This window comes from Oncorhynchus tshawytscha, linkage group LG16 (genome assembly GCF_018296145.1).
Source record: "Oncorhynchus tshawytscha isolate Ot180627B linkage group LG16, Otsh_v2.0, whole genome shotgun sequence".
In the NCBI taxonomy this organism is placed as follows: domain Eukaryota; kingdom Metazoa; phylum Chordata; class Actinopteri; order Salmoniformes; family Salmonidae; genus Oncorhynchus; species Oncorhynchus tshawytscha.
Window position 1 is genome coordinate 12,616,829 of NC_056444.1, and position 17,618 is coordinate 12,634,446.

The 17,618-nt window shown below is 43.3% G+C and overlaps 1 protein-coding gene across 1 annotated transcript in view; it reads left to right on the top strand.

Moving 5' to 3' along the window:
- The first annotated feature begins 595 nt into the window (after nt 1-595).
- The window catches only part of LOC112215332 (activin receptor type-2B), a 53,371-nt gene continuing 36,348 nt past the window's right edge, over nt 596-17,618 (top strand). Inside the window, exon 1 of the mRNA XM_024374280.2 lies at nt 596-1,046. Coding sequence (XP_024230048.2) covers nt 995-1,046 — 52 coding nt within the window. The 5' untranslated portion in view covers nt 596-994. The remainder of the gene's footprint in view (nt 1,047-17,618) is intronic.

The window sequence follows — 17,618 nt, forward strand, 5'->3', positions numbered from 1 at the left end:
ATGGCTCTGATCACATACAATATGTAATTGTAATATGCTGTTAGAACTACAATAACCAATTGAACTTGCTACATATAGCAGGTATTCATAAAGATTCATTATATGTGAATAGGCTTATAAGTACCTAATTCAGAGACGTACATAGCATAGGCTATATTAGTAACCTGCCATTGGTCATTTCACCTTTTTTAATATGGTTTAATTAACTTGATCCCCAGGATGCCTAAGATAAATAAACATATTGTAATGAAAGCATACTTACCTTTATAAAAAGCAGAACATAGTGTGCAGCATTTTCCAAAAATCTAACCAGGTTTTCTTTCCAACCACTTTTGTTAAGCCAAAAATAGGTTGCTGTTTAGATGTAGGCATCAGCAATTCCCTCCACATATTATATATTTTTGCCTGTTGACCTTTATTATCAACGTCTAGTAGCCTCTGATTTAATTCCCTCTATGTCCTACTACCTGCCTAGTATTTTGGTCCAGGATTGCTGCACTGCACTCCACCCCATGCCTCTTTGATTGCATTCCTGTATTTTATTTAAACATCCGGGTTTTCCCACTGACTGTGCTTACTCTGGCTTACTCCCCTCTCAGAAGCCATCTTGGACTCAGTTCAGTTTCTTGCATGTGAATGTCGGACCCTGTCCTCAGCGACTCACGACAACAGAGTAGAAACGGTTAACGCGCACCGTGACATTTGTTTATTTTAATCATCGAGTTTCTTTTACCTTGACGATTTTACATCCTGGAATCGACCGATCCTTTCCCGATGGATTTGTTTATATGTAAAACTTACTTCTAGCCCGTGCAATTTTGTTGCATTGGGGGACTGTACACACAAAAGCAACGCGAACTCTTGGTGCTGTGGACATCGAAGGCCTTGGGTCATTTGGCTCGTTGTGTAATGCCGATCATCTTTTTAAATGTTCGCAAAGGAAAAGAGGTTAAAAAGGAGAACATCTGGTGTGTTTCTTTTTAATTAAAGGAATATGTTTGCTTCCTGGCTGACTTTTGCACTTCTTCTGGGAACTTTTTGTGCAGGTAAGCAAGCACCCTATTATGTCATATCGCTTATTGAGGTTAGTGTCTTGTCAATCAGTTATAGACTGTATCCAGTGATTTGAAATTGCAAGAGAGTCGCAAAACACCAATTCTGATGATTCTAATAATGTAGAGACAATCCAGGGATAACATGCTGTAGGTAGTCGCCTGGCTATTGATATTGCCTTAATAAGATACAAATATAAATGATAGTTGTCAAATGGCATTGAATAGCTAATGCAGTAATTCAATAGTTGACATCTTGTTTATGTTATTTTAACAAGTGACGATGCGAGAGGTTATTTAGGCTTCTCGATGCAGTGATTCATTGTCTATAAAGATCAATAAGTAGATCGCAACCACATAATTCCCGAATTATTTCGATTATTTTGTCATATCAATTGTCAAGGCTCAGTGATTAAAATAGATGTATCGTTTTTATTAGACTATATATGTTATTTATGTATGGCAGCTCGTAATTCATATTTGTGCCAAATATGTGGCCTCATAATGTTTAAAAGATCATTTAAATATAGAAGTGTGGTACTCTATTGGAAAATACAGAAATATGCAAGAGATCCACAAGCTAATTTGAAGTGTTTGCACGTTTATAAGACACATTTATCCGTGTAGTTTGTCCTGTGTAGACAACATTTTTTTTAAGCATGAGTGAAGATTTCTCTCCCCATTGAAGCGCATGACAGGGAGGTGTTGATACTGGAATGAAAGATACTTATTTAAGATCACAACAAGTAGTGGAATTCCACACTTATTTCACAGAGCCCATTATCACGTAGCCTAGCCTAATAGTTTTTGTTGTAACAACTAATAATGTATGCTTTGGCTTTGGGGTTTTCCAAATAGGTTTTTTATAAGTATTCTACTCAGGATTTCCACGCAAAATGGAATGAATTAAATGCATTATGTGATTGTTCTGTTGTGTAGTTCCCTCCTCTAAAATGGCTCTTGTCTATTTTGTTTTTGTTTAAATAAAATGATTTATGTCACATATCTGAAAAAATGTATCAAGTTAATGAATCACTTTGTGTATGATTACCATTCATTCCAAAGCACAGACACAAATTATGCTTGTTGTCAAACACTATCCTAATGTCTTGATACTTTGGTAATTGGTTACAAAGTGGCAATTCTGGATATTTAGCCAATACAGTGTTGCCTGGCTCCCTGTACTGCTTGCTCCGGCTAAATGCGGAATATTCTATTGTGAGTCGTCAGGCTAAATGCAGTGTAGGTTCAATGCATTCTACAGTTTTTTTTGGTTAGCCTACATAAAAGTTCACAAGGCCGCGGAGCCAGACATATTACCAGGACGCGTGCTCCGAACATGCCCTGACAAGCTAGCAAGTGTCTTCACTGACATTTTCAAGCTCTCCCAGTCTGTAATACCTACATTTCAAGCAGACCACCATAGTTCCTGTGCCCAAGAACACAAAGGTAACCTGTCTAAATGACTATCGCCCCTTAACACTCACATCTGTAGCCATGAAATGCTTTGAAAGGCTGGTCTTGGCTCACATCAACACCATAGACACCCAGGACTCACTCCAATTCGTAAGCTGCCCAACAGATCCACAGATGATGACAATCTCTATTGCACTCCACACTGCCCTCTCCCACCTGGACAAGAGGAACACCTAAGTGAGAATGCTGTTCATTGACTACAGCTCAGCGTTCAACACCATAGTACCCTCCAAGATCATAAACTCAGGACCCAGGGACTGAACATCTCGATCTGCAACTAGATCCTGGACTTCCTGGCGGGTCTCCCCAGGTGGTGAGGGTAGGCAACAATCCACCACGCTGACCCTCAACACAGGTGCCCCTCAGGGGTGTGTGCTTAGTCCTCTCTAACACCAATATTAAGTTTGCCGACAACACAACAGTGGTTGGTCTGATCACCATGACGACGGTGAGACCGCCTATAGGGATGAGGTCAGAGACCTGGCAGTGTGGTGTCAGGTAAAACAACCTCTCCCTCAACGTCAGCAAAACAAAGGAGCTGATCTAGGACTACATGAAACGGAGAACCGAGGACGTCCCCATTCACATCAACAGGGCTATAGTAGAGTGGGTTGAGAGCTTCATGTTCACATCACTAAGAATCTATCATGGTCCAATCCCACCAGCACATTCGTGAAACAGAAACGACAACGCCTCTTCCACCACAGGAGGCTGAAAGAGGGTAGTGCGTACGGCCCAGAACATCACTGGGGCTGAGCTACCGATGCACTAAGTCTGGAACCAACATGATCCTGAACAGTTACTGCCCCCAAGCCATAAGACTGCTAAATAGTTAACCAAATAGCTACCTGGGCTAACTTTTTAACTATCTGCATTGAACTGTTTTTTGACTCTTCACACGCTGCAGCTACTGTTTATCTATCCTGTTGCCCAGTCACTTTATCCCTACCTACATGTACATATCTACCTCAATACCAGAAACGTAGTTCTTTCAACCATCCAAGTCCTAAAGATCACTAGGGATTTGATAGGTCAATGGCAATACTCTTGGTTTCTTGTAAGCAACAGAAAGATATGTCTTCAATACACAACCAAAACATTTGGGCTACTATTGAACATGTATTTTCCCTTTTCTGAGCCAGTCCGTGGGAAGAGACAAGTCATTGTAATGCAACATGCCAAATCATCGCTGCCACTCAGATCATTAGCAGCCAGAATAGTAAAATGGTTTTGCAATGCTGTAAGAAGGGTCCCGTAAAACGATCTGTTTTGGCTGCTGGATGCGTTGTGTAATGGCCTCACTGATTCCGTGGCTCCCTGGATAGCAGCAGAGGTAGTAAATATGCAGCTTCCCTGTGCTCTGCTCTTTTCAGCTGATCATCCACTCTGTTGAGACAAAGGAACGCCAGATCCCTGCCCATGCTCTCTCCATCTCTCCCTCCTCTACCTCTCTCTCTCCTCCTTTACCGCTCTCTTCCCCTCCACTTCTGTCTTTCTCTTTCTCGCTCTCTCCCTCCTACCTCTCCCATCTCTACCTCTCCCTCCTCTACCTCTTTCTTTCTCTCTCTTTCTCTCTCTCTACTAGCAGGAGAGGCTGACCTGAGTCATAGCATCTCTCTCCTCACTCACTCCTGTCGATTCATTGGCTTTTGCTGAGTGGAGGAGAGACTGTGATTGTCCCGTATCGTCTATGACAGCACGGCGTCAGCCGAGGCAAGGGCTGCATGTCCCGGTGTCGATTGACCTTGCCCACCATATGTGTGTGTGCATGTGTTGTGTGAGAGCAGGACATGGGGTTTGGAATGCTTTTAGTGCTCTCTCATTGTAAAGTCACTGAATCAGTAACAATGTGGTGTGTCTGTGCTGTGCTGTGCTGGATTTTCAAAGGTTTGGCCACATGGTGTAGTGGGGGAGGGTTGCTCCTCTGGGCTATAATGGCCACTGCTTTAACCTCTCTTCTCTACCTGAGAAACAACATCTAGCCCATTTCTGCATATAGTCCCAATATTTGCAGTTGAATGCATTTATCATTTTCATATGGATACATTTTATAGTACATTGACAGAGAATTAGGGAGGGGGAGTGTAAGAGGGGGACAAACACTGTGGGGGATGGGTAGCCTCTAGCAGGCGTAGAGATTTAAAGTGACAGGGTCTATTTTCCCCCCCTGCCAAGAAACAAAGATGTTGAGCTGTAGGAGATTCATGGCATAGGTGTTTTGGAGAGAATCGGTCAGTTCCTTTTCCAAAAATGATGAATGTGTGAGCCCACAGAAAAGGTTGTGATTTTGTTTTGAGCTTTTCCCTCAATGAAATCCATGAGTCAATCTTCCTCATAAAGATGGCAGGCACCTTGTAGTTTTTGCGTCATCCCCCCCACACACACACACACACACTTTAACATGAGAGACTGGCTGGAATTCTGCCCTGAAAATCCCAACCCCAATGCTTGATTCCATGCTGTTCATTCATCAACACTTGTATTCGTTATCATGTTTGCTCAGTCATTTCCTAGAATGGAACAAAACAAGCAGAAATGAATCTCATTTCATAGAAATATGGCCCCCGCAGCAAAAGCATTCTCAATGCTTGTTGTGAAAGCAAATCTCACATAGAAAAAGCAGTGATTGTTCAATAGCAAGTACAAATGGGCCTATTGTAAAGAAATAGGCTGTGACCATGATCGAATTAATACACATCAGCTTCAGTTGAATGTGACAACGTGGCTAACTGAAGCAACGCGAAGGTAGACCTTTCTTCATCACCTCTGTGCAAAAGTCTTCGTTTTTGAGAGTGGGGTTCAGAATCTGACACATTTACAGCAGCCAGCCTAGAGTGAGAGAAGAAGGAAGCAGCGAGTTTGGTTGGAGCAACGAGGGAGATCTGCGCTGGCTGTGGAATTTCATCGTCGGCCGCCTCACGCTGAGAGAGGCTTAGCACGCTCCTTCATCACATGTTGTGCAAACACTGTAAGAAATGTACACAATGCACCACTTGCATGCCTTCCTTATGTGATTGGCTTCGGTCCCTGAAAGTGAAGTATCGTTGCTTCCATTAATCTGTCGGTTTATAACGGCTTCTTTCCTAATTCACCTGCAGATCTCCAAAACCCACAGAAAGAATCAGGGGCTAATTTTATAAGCACAGATCAAAACTCTGGTTACAACATGGATGTGCTTTGGGCTCCCTTCTCCCAGTTTATGGGAAACATGAGCCGTCCATGTTTGACTCTACTGCTGCGGCTTGGCACAAATCGCGACTCATGGCAGGTTTGAACCCAACCAAATGTATTCAATGGAGCACAGCGGCCCAGTGAGCGATTACATTTTCTCGCCCACAGCAAAGACGCTGTGCGAAAGGAAATGGAACATGATTGCATTGACTGTGTATTGACAGAGTGGCTGAATTGATGATTGTGTAGGAGTAAATGTATGATGTGCTGCCTATTTGAAAAAGCACACAAACACTGATTTACTCTTGATAGACTAATGCAAGTACAGTTAGTGACTACAGGCTTATTTTGCTGTATTTGCCAGATGTTCCAGCTATTTGCTAAGCTGAAGCATTAATAGAATCTCTCCTAACCGCTATTAATATCGGTTGTTACAGGAGACAGAAGATCATAAGCCAGAGCGGATTGCAGTTGTCATCTTTAGTGCACTGGCTGCTCCATGGTTTCTAAGTTCAACTTTATCCTAATGCTCCCATGTCTTCATCCTTGCCGTTCCTGGTGGGGCAATGTTGACTCCTTTAGCTAACTGCCATGATGAGGCCTCATGCATAGTTGTTTGCCTGCTGAAAACTGTCATTGACCGTGCTCATGTTTGATGCTTGGGGATGGGCAACCCTTAAGCCTATACGCCTATAGAGATGGTTGAGATTAGTTTACTTTTAAGAGAGCGGCACTTCATTTGCACTGTTTATCACCGCCCTTGTGAACTTTTTTCCTCTGCATGGGCCTGGGATACATGCTGAGTGCTGACAAACAGGCATTGCTTGCCAAACCTTGGATAATGTCTCAGGTTAGTTATATCCTGTCCCCAATTCTATTATTTCTGAAGTGCGAGTGCAGTGTTTGAAGTGGGAAGGCTTGTGAGCGTCCCAGCTCGGTTGTGTGCTGCTGAGAAGCCACAGTGTTCTGGCCCCAGCGTTTGTTTACCTATGCCGATAACACGTATCTGGGCAAAGCCGCATGGGTGGAATGCGGTACATAAACAATGATATTTGGCAAGGCCTTATCTTGCAGGGGGCCGCGTCGTACATCATACGCAGCACTCAAAGTCCTCCTGAACATGCAGTGGGATGGGATTAGCCAAGTGTTTGCTGTTCGACGATACGTGCCACGTTTCATAGCATGATAATGTATTACCAATGTTTACTGTTTAGCACAAAACGCAGAGATCAATCTTTTAGAGTCAATTTCATATCCCGCTTGGGAAATGCATGGACAGCATCCAACTATCTAGATTCTACCCATATCCACTTTCATGGTTTTTCTCTTCAGAAAACAAATGAGATTCCAATCTGTCTCTTTTATCTCTGTTGCCTAACTGCAGATTATATGGTACCCAAATTCTTATAAAATGATGGGATATTCTTGACCATAAGGGGCCACGGCAGAAGCCTCTAGTTAATGAAATATTGTAAGAACTGATGCTGTGTTCTTTGCCTTGAAGCTGTTCTGTAGCAGGAGTACCGTGCTGTGCTCTGTCCTTATAGAAAGTTGCCAGAACATTATCTTCTCTACATTTTGAGTTGAACACCAATACCAGACCGATACCATGACTTCAACACTCTAGCCCCAGCCGCTAGACACTTTGATCTACAGGAATCAAATGAGTCTAAGCAATATGGTGGAAACTCAACCTGACCTGCAAGATAGATTGGGTAGGTGGAACTATTTCCCTATACTACTTCCACCAACCCAGTCCAACCAGAGCCACGGGAAATGTCTAGAGGATTTGGCTATCAATCAATCAAATATATTTATAAATCCCTTCTTACATCAGCTGATGTCACAAAGTGCTGTACAGAAACCCAGCTTAAAACCCCAAACAGCAAGCAATGCAGGTGTAGAAGCACGGTGGCTAGGAAAAACTCCCTAGAAAGGCCAGAACCTAGGAAGAAACGTATAGAGGAACCAGGCTCTGAGGGGTGGCCAGTCCTCTTCTGGCTGTGCCAGGTGGAGATAATAACAGAACATGGCCAAGATGTTCAAATGTTCATAAATGACCAGCATGGTCAAATAATAATAATCACAGTGGTTGTAGAGGGTGCAACAGGTCAGCACCTCAGGAGTAAATTGGCTTTTCATAGCCGATCGTTCAGAGTATCTCTACCGCTCCTGCTGTCTCTAGAGAGTTGAAAACAGCAGGTCTGGGACAGGTAGCACATCCGGTGAACAGGTCAGGGTTCCATAGCCGTAGGCAGAACAGTTGAAACTGGAGCAGCAGCACGGCCAGGTGGACTGGGGACAGCAAGGAGTTATCAAGCCAGGTAGTCCTGGGGTTTGTTTTTGGCTAGGGTTTGGTTTTGCATTGGGGCATAATTATCTTTCCCTCTGTCCTCTGATTTTCTGCTCCACCCATTCTGCCCATTTCAGAGAGAAGTGGTTGCAACAACTTTAACTCACTGTGAGTGCTAGGGGGGAGGGGGGTGGCTGCTGGTTTTGGAGCTCCTTTCATTGTGGGATTGATGGCCCTCATGCTCCCGTGTCTGAAAGAAGCCTCCTCTTCCCCCAGAGGACCTGCGGGGTGGCTCCCCCCTCCTAGGTCTCTCCTCTCTAGAGGCCATTTTTCTAAGAATCTGGGTCCCCTTTCTGGTGGGGCAGACCCAGCCCCTATCTAGGGCCCCCCATCTGCTTTTGTGTCCCACGCACTGACCCACCCCTCCTCCTGTGCTGAGATGTCAGGCAGGCTGCTGCTGAGGCCTGTTTGTGGAGCCCGTGGGCCCCATACTGGGGGTGGGACTGGGAGAGGAGGCAGTGGGGGATGGGGCATGGTGGTCAGTCACCCATTCCCCTTTTGAGTTTAGTAGGATATTGACACCACCTCCCTCAGATCTGGGGGGTGGGGGTGAGAACAAAGATTCCCATTTTACGTCTGGGTTGGCCTCTGGAGGCGGACGTGTGAAGGACTGTCCTGCGATGTGTGGATTAGGGATGTTAATTTTAACCGCGTGAATATTTAAACAATAGGGCCAAGAAAGGTGGGTTATTTAGGACAAACAGTCTGGGTTGGCTAAGAATCAAAGGATTGTTGACATGTAAAATATTTTTCCTCTCCAAATGTTTATTGAAAGCATCAATTAATTTGCACAATGATCAGTTGTCTAGGGAAGCTCACTTCTGCCACAGATTTCTCTCTCCATACCAGCTCAAAAATGTCTACGTCCTAACTCAACATTTCCAGGTAGTTGAATATGCATTAGAGGTCGACCGATTATGATTTTTCAACACCGAATCTGATTATTGGGGGACCAAAAAAGGCCGATACCGATTAATCGGCTGATTTGAATTCTTTGTTGTTGTAATAATGACAATTACAACAATACTGAATTAACAATGAACACTTATTTTAACTTAATATAATACATCAATAAAATCACTTTAGCCTCAAATAAATAATGAAACATGTTCAATTTGGTTTAAATAATGCAAAAACAAAGTGCTGGAGAAGAAAGTAAAATTGTAATATGTGCCATGTAAGAAAGCTAATGTTTAAGTTCCTTGCTCAGAACATGAGAACATATGAGAGCTGGTGGTTCCTTTTAACATGAGTCTTCAATATTCCCAGGTAAGAAGTTTTAGGTTGTAGTTATTATAGGAATTATAGGACTATTTCTCCCTCTACGATTTGTATTTCCTATACCTTTGACTATTGGATGTTCTTATAGGCACTTTAGTATTGCCAGTGTAACGGTATAGCTTCCGTCCCTCTCCTCGCCGCTACCTGGGCTCGAACCAGGAACACATCGACCACAGCCACCCTCGAAGCAGCGTTACCCATGCAGAGCAAGTGGAACAACTACTCCAAGTCTCAGAGTGACTGACGTTTGAAACGCTATTAGCGTGCACCCCGCAAACTAGCTAGCCATTTCACATCAGTTACACCAGCCCAATCTCGGGAGTTGATGGGCTTGAAGTCATAAACAGCGTAATGCTTGGAGCATTGCGAAGAGCTGCTGGCAAAACGCGCGAAAGTGCTGTTTGAATGAATGCTTACGAGCCTGCTGGTGCCTACCATCACTCAGTCAGACTGCTCTATCAAATCAGACTTAATTATAACATAATAACACACAGAAATACGAGCCTTAGGTCATTAATATGGTTGAATCCGGAAACTATCATCTCGAAAATGAAACGTTTATACTTTCAGTGAAATACAGAACCGTTCCGTATTTTATCCAACGGGTGGCATCCCTAAGTCTAAAAATTCTTGTTACATTGCACAACCTTCAATGTTATGTCATAATTACGTAAAATTCTGGCAAATTAATTCGCAATGAGCCAGGCGGCCCAAACTGTTGCATATACCCTGACTCTGCGTGCAATGAACGCAAGAGAAGTGACACAATTTCACCTGGTTAATATTGCCTGCTAACCTGGATTTCTTTTAGCTAAATATGTAGGTTTAAAAATATATACTTCTGTGTATTGATTTTGAGAAAGGCATTGATGGTTATGGTTAGGTTAGGTACACGTTGGAGCAACGACAGTCCTTTTTCACGAATGCGCACGGCATCGATTATATGCAACGCAGGACATGCTAGATAAACTAGTAATATCATCAACCATGTGTAGTTATAACTAGTGATTATGATTGTTTTTTTTATAAGATAAGTTTAATGCTAGCTAGCAACTTACCTTGGCTTCTTTTAAAAAAAAAAGGGGTGGATCAGCTTAATATTGCCTTGGCTTCTTACTGCATTCGCGTAACAGGCAGGCTCCTCGTGAGGCAGGTGGTTAGAGCGTTGGACTAGTTAACCGTAAGGTTGCAAGATTGAATCCCTGAGCTGACAAGGTAAAAATCTGTTGTTCGGTCCCTGAACAAGGCAGTTAACCCACCGTTCCTAGGCCGTCATTGAAAATAAGAATGTGTTCTTAACTGACTTGCCTAGTTAAATAAAGTTGTAAAAAAATAAAAAATAATAGTCGGCAAAATCGGCGTCCAAAAATACAGATTTCCGATTGTTATGAAAACTTGAAATCGTCCCTAATTAATCGGTCATTTCCATTAATCGGTCGACCTCTAATATGCATGTAGGATATGTTTCTTAATTTGTAGTATTATGTGCCGATTTCCATCTATCCGTGTTGCAGAGAGTTAAGGCCAAAGAGTTGAATCTTGGTTTCATCAGACCAGAGAATCTAGTTTCTCATGGTCTGAGAGTCCTTTAGGTGCCTTTTCACAAACTCCAAGCAGGCTGTCCTGTACCTTTTACTGAGGAGTGGCTTCTGTCTGGCCACTTTACCATAAAGGCCTGATTGGTGGAGTGCTGCAGAGATGGTTGTCCTTCTGGAAGGTTCTCCCATCTCCACAAAGGAGCTCTGGAGCTCTGTCAGAGTGACCATCGGCAACATAGTCTGACTGAAGGCCATGTTACATTTGTCCTGGATGCGGCCTACATTTTTCAACTTCCCAAGCAGTTTGTCTGTCGTTAAGCTAGTTCAAATCAAAGTTTTGGTATTAAAAAAAAGATGCCAATCGTCTAGATGGGGCCAACCCTTTCCATTAAATTGGGCTCCCGAGTGGCGCAACGGTCTAAAGCACTGCATCTCAGTGCTATAGGCGTCACTACAGACCCTGGTTAGATTCCGGGCTGTTGTATCACATTCGGCCGTGATTGGTAGTCCAATAGGGCGGCGCACAATTGGCCCAACATTGTCCAGGTTAGAGTTTGGCCGGGGTAGGCAATTTATTGTAAATAAGAATTTGTTCTTAATTGACTTGCCTAGTTAAATAAATATTAAATAAAGTCCTGTGTGGCTCAATTGGTGGAGCGTGGCACTTGCAACGCCAGGGTTGTGGGTTTGATTCCCACTGGGGACCAGTAAGAACAAGTATGAAAATGTATGCACTCACTACTGCTCTGGATAAGAGCGTCTGCTTACTGACTAAAATGTAAATGTATGTCGGCCTGCATATTTGGCTAATACATAGGTTACTCTGAACCAGATTGCATGGAATATGAGCACAACGTAACTTCTGGACTGCTTCTGAAAACAAAAGGAAGGACTATCCCCTTTAGCTTTCTGGATCTAGATGCAGTGGTGTTTTCTCTCAGATGGATGGGTCAGGTCCTCCCCCCCTCCTTCCTCATCCCCTCACGCCCCATGTCTGTGCTGTGTGTAGACAGGGGAGCGAACTCCCTATTCTCTCCTGCTCTCTCTCCCTTGCTCAACCTTTTTTTTTGTTTTGTTTTTTTGATGGAGATGACGGCGGCAGCTGCTCGTCTGGTTTCTTCCTCATCCGCCGTCTCCAGATGGAGGCGTACACTGGTTCACGTAGACTCCCAGGCTCCTCTGGTGACCCTCCCGTCTCGGGCCCAGCTGTCGCAGACCGTCAACACACACTTACAAGCAGACTTCTGTTTGACCATTTCTCTGATGTCTTCGGCATCCTGTTCCAGCACGGCCTTGATCTGGCTGAGAGGGAGCAAAAGGTTAAAAAAAAAGAATATTTCAGACCTTGAAGCCATTTTTCTATGCCTTTTTAAAAAATGATTCCTTTATATGACGTTGCCTGTGACTCAGCTTCATCATACATTTGTATCATATTGTAAACCAAGGCCACAGTCAAAACGTTGCTGGTCTATTCTTGTTTAATTTAATGTCACCGTGACCGTCTAGAGAACATACATTCACTATTGATGGACAATGGAGATTTTGGAGGAGTGTGTGAGAGGGTCACATATTCCCCCAGTCCTGAGAGGGGTAGCAGGCCGGACCATAGACATGGTGATGGGCAAGATCCTCTCGAGTGGTTGGGGGAGGGAAGGGGGGCGGGGCAGCGACAGAGGGAGAGGGTCACAGGGGGCGCGTCTTTGTCATGGTAAACCCAGTGACTTGACCACCTGCTGTGAATAAGGCTCCAACAATGGCTGTCTACAGCTGCATGGGAAATGGACAGCCCCCAAGGATGTAGACTGACTCTGAAAACTTTATCACACCACTGGGGGAACTGTAAATATTACAGGCAAATTTTCAGAAGTAGCATTTACAGCGCTAACATTTCCTCTGAGCTTAATTTGAGAAAATAGTGAGTGGAGGTCATGCTTCAGGCTGTGTGATTATTTTAAATATAGGGTAGACTAACACAAGCTGGCTAATAGGGGGCTCAGCATGTTCCTATTGGCTATTTGTTAGGGTTACTTTCAGGTCTAGGAAACCTCCCCCACGGCCAAATCCTATGAAAAAATATTTACACAACTCATACTTTTGCATCAGTAATGATTTTGCCCTTAACATTTCTGTCTGGCAGTTGTGAGATGCTTTGAAAGAGAACCTCGGGAGTTATGCCCATCTCTCCCTGGTGCTGCTGAGGCTCAGTTGGTGCTTTGTGGATCCATTGTCTAGGGTCCTTTTGTACTGTCACTGAGGGCAAACACTGATTGATCGCCACACATTAAGCAATAGGCTAATATTATGCTGTCACACTGTCAGATGGGCGGCAGTGTATTCCGAGCCACGCAGACTGATAAATGAGGCTGAAACATTTCAGAGTCCTGGAACGAAGTAAATCCTAACCTCATTTTGAAAACTGTGCAGCTGAGTTGCCTTGCGCTGTGTGGCCAGAGTTCTGTATGACTGTGTTACTGTATTCTGTTGCTTTTTGTTGTGGTTGGTGAACACAGGGTGTTTCCTCACCCGCACTACACGCACAATGCCAGCTGGATTCATTGATTTCGATGGTTTATATTGTGACGGAGAGGGCCTTCAGAAGGTCAGACCTTTGTATACGGACCTTGTAGACAATACTGAATGTGCTGTGCAGTACATTCAGGCCTATGCTATGCCACCTCTGCATAAGGTATGCGTTCAGGCCTTGTCGTGACCTAGTTTTGGAGCCCCCCATTGAGATTCCAGCGTTCCTGTCGGAAGGTGCCCTCTGCAGACCCTGTTGGTTTGGGATGAGAATGAGAGAATCGTCTGCTCCAATGGCTGTAGCCTGCCTGTACCCAGTCTTAACTCCGAATCCCTCACACACGGCCTCCCATCTACTCCCTTTCCCTCTCTTTTATATATGTATTCTTGTCCCCGATTGTTATTATTTTTGTTTTGCTCCGTGGTTATGCGGTCGAGTTGTGGTTGGTGTTTTTCCAGTGTCTATAAATAGCAGAGTATTTGAGTTAGTATCTGAATGAGTGGGAGCAGCGCAGCGCAGAAGAAAAAGCCCTTTTTGGCATCCAGCTGGCGGCCTGCCAAGGCCTGGCCGAGTGTAGCGTAGCGGCGGAGCCTGCTTTTGGAGGTGATGTAGTAAAAGGGAGTGAAGAGCTGTTTAAAAAAATATATATACGTCTTCTCTCTCGTCTGGTGTGTTTCTTTTTCGATAAATGTAGGCAGCGTTGTGAATGTGAAGAGGCACTGTCTTGTTTTTGTATTTTGGTTGCTGATTGATTATCGTTTGGGGTTTCTTCGAGTAGGCCGAGGTTATGTGAATTGAGTTAGGGCTGGCTTTAATGCTACGACAAAAGTCTTTGGTATCTTTAAAATTATAAGCAACAATGTTAACTCAGAACCTTCACCCAGAGGACATTTGACTAGTGCTATTAAGAATTTAAAAAACAATCTGATAAAATTGCTTCTCTATATGTCAGAAAATAAATGCAATTTGTTCTGAATTAAAGACCATATCTGTCTTATCAAAGATTGAATCCCTTGACACTTTTGTCTAGAATATGAGGCTGTTCTTTGATAAACCTTTGGACTGCATTTAATGTCCAGACATAGCCATCAAACAGAGACTTGTGTGTGTCTGAGACGTATATGATCATTCACACTCTTGGTGATAATCTAACACGTAGTGACGCAGATATGCAGAATGCCCCAATGTGATCATATGGATTTGAAAATGAACTGCTCAATGAAACCTCATTATGGCCCAAAACTTGTTATCGGCCTTGGTTTTTGAGACACAACAGAGCACCTGTCTTATTGATGCCAGCTCAAAGCCTGTTTACTTGAATGGATCTGGCAAAGGTGAATCTGACACTTTGATGGTCTGTGTATAGCGTAGTTTGAGTCTTGTTGTTTTCATTTGTGGGAAACATGCATGCACCGGAACAGCATCTCGCCATTGTCACCACCGCGTATTCACCGTGTGAGAAAGATGACCTTGCCTCCCTCACCAGCTATAGGCTTCCATTCAGGGGTATAGTCAAGCCTCCATTCAGGGACATGGAGTGTTTTTTAAAAATGTAGGCCTGTCTCCATAGTGATTAGAGAGGCCTTCTGTCTTAGAGGATATTGAAAAACAGAATAGGGCTTTTGTGAGTGGAGCTTAAATCAGCTATTTCATAAATGAACCACAATGTTGCTATTTCCCAATCCCACAATCTGATTGATTTCTCTTTTCCCCAGCACAACAACCCTTTTATTGCACCTATACAAAACTTGCATAATATCTTTCTGAAAAATAGAATGTTAAGATAATGATATGGTTTGTTTGAACATGGGTGTTTGGAGCTCATGCTAATGTTCAAAATAAATGTTGCAATGGATGAAGTTTACTGTCTTTGTTACCAAACTTTGCATCTGCACTGTCCTTCAAGTAAATGTGTTTTTGTAAAATCTACAGTGGGGCAAAAAAGTATTTAGTCAGCCACCAATTGTGCAAGTTCTCCCACTTAAAAAGATGAGGCCTGTAATTGTCATCATAGGTACACTTCAACTATGACAGACAAAATGAGAAAAAAAATCACATTGTAGGATTTTTAATGAATTTATTTGCAAATTATGGTGGAAAATAAGTATTTGGTCAAACTTTTGTTATCTCAATACTTTGTTATATACCCTTTGTTGGCAATGACAGAGGTCAGTCTTCACAAGGTTTTCAAACACTGTTGCTGGATTTTGGCCCATTCTTCCATGCAGATCTCCTCTAGAGCAGTGACGTTTTGGGGCTGTTGCTGGGCAACACGGACTTTCAACTCCCTCCGAAGATTTTCTATGGGTTTGAGATCTGGAGACTGGCTAGGCCACTCCAGGACCTTGAAATGCTTCTTACGAAGCCACTCCTTCGTGTTTGGGATCATTGTCATGCTGAAAGACCCAGCAACGTTTCATCTTCAATGCCCTTGCTGATGGTTTTCACTCAAAATCTCACGATACATGGCCCCATTCATTCTTTCCTTTACACGGATCAGTTGTCCTGGTCCCTTTGCAGAAAAACAGCCCCAAAGCATGATGTTTCCACCCCCATGCTTCACAGTAGGTATGGTGTTCTTTGGATGCAACTCAGCATTCTTTGTCCTCCAAACACGACGAGTTGAGTTTTTACCAAAAAGTTATTTTGGTTTCATCTGACCACATGACCACATTCTCCCAATCTTCTTCTGGATCATCCAAATGCTCTCGAGCAAACTTCAGACGGGCCTGGACATGTACTGGCTTAAGCAGGGGGATATGTCTGGCACTGTAGGATTTGAGTCCCTGGCGGCGTAGTATATTACTGATGGTAGGCTTTGTTACTTTGGTCCCAGCTCTCTGCAGGTCATTCACTAGGTCCCCCATGTGGTTCTGGGATTTTTGCTCACCGTTCTTGTGATCATTTTGACCCCACGGGGTGAGATCTTGCGTGGAGCCCCAAATCGAGGGAGATTATCAGTGGTCTTGTATGTCTTCCATTTCCTATTAATTGCTCCCACAGTTGATTTCTTCAAACCAAGCTGCTTACCTATTGCAGATTCAGTCTTCCCAGCCTGGTGCAGGTCTACAATTTTGTTTCTGGTGTCCTTTGACAGCTCTTTGGTCTTGGCCATAGTGGAGTTTGGAGTGTGACTGAGGTTGTGGACAGGTGTCTTTTATACTGATAACAAGTTCAAACAGGTGCCATTAATACAGGTAACGAGTGGAGGACAGAGGAGCCTCTTAAAGAATAAGTTACAGGTCTGTGAGAGCCAGAAATGTTGCTTGTTTGTAGGTGACCAAATACTTATTTTCCACCATCATTTGCAAATAAATAAATTAAGAATCCTACAATGTGATTTTCTGGATATTTTTTTTCTCATTTTGTCTGTCATAGTTGAAGTGTACCTATGATGAAAATTACAGGCCTCATCTTTTTAAGTGGGAACTTGCACAATTGGTGGCTGACTAATTACTTTTTTGCCCCACTGTAGTTTTGAAGTAGTCCTTGTGCATCGAGTTAAAGCAACTCCTACAACTTTGCAGTCATTGGTTTTTGTTTGTTCATTTTAAAATGTATGCCAATCTGAATATCAGCATCACTCTGTTACCGTGGAATTTCCCCGGTGTTGTTTTGGTAACCTGCTTTCCCTGACTCAAATGGCTCCCAAAAAGCCCAGTGTCAGTATTCCAAAGTTCTATTTGTACAATGTCACTCTCTAGGCACAGCAAACAAACGGTTCAAGATGCCCTATGCCCATTTATTTTTCATAGTCCTTTTTCCTTTCACTGGCCCTTGCTGACATCAATGTATAGAAACTGCTAGAACGTAGTTTCTTGCTTATTCCCTCTACACTATTTTTATGGAACGGTTGCACTCTAGCCTTGACATGAATGTACAGGAAGCTGTTGACAGTTGCTGTGCCTACGTCATAGACTAGGCTTACTTTTAGCTTTTCATTTCTAATGACAAAATTCAAAAAGCACTCGCACACCTATCTCTGTTGCAGGTGTATTGTAACAGTTGGATAAGATGAGAAAAAAGAAACCTACACACTGCTCTTGATAGTATCACAGATCTTTAATAAGCTTCACGTATCGGCCTCACGGCCTTCGTCAGAGCTTTTGTGAGCTTTTAAAATGTACACCCTTATGTAGACATTTCTAATGACACGAAAGCCAACCTTCTGGTTCATTAACTCTTATACCTTGCATTATATGGAAATATTGACAGACATTCTGTGT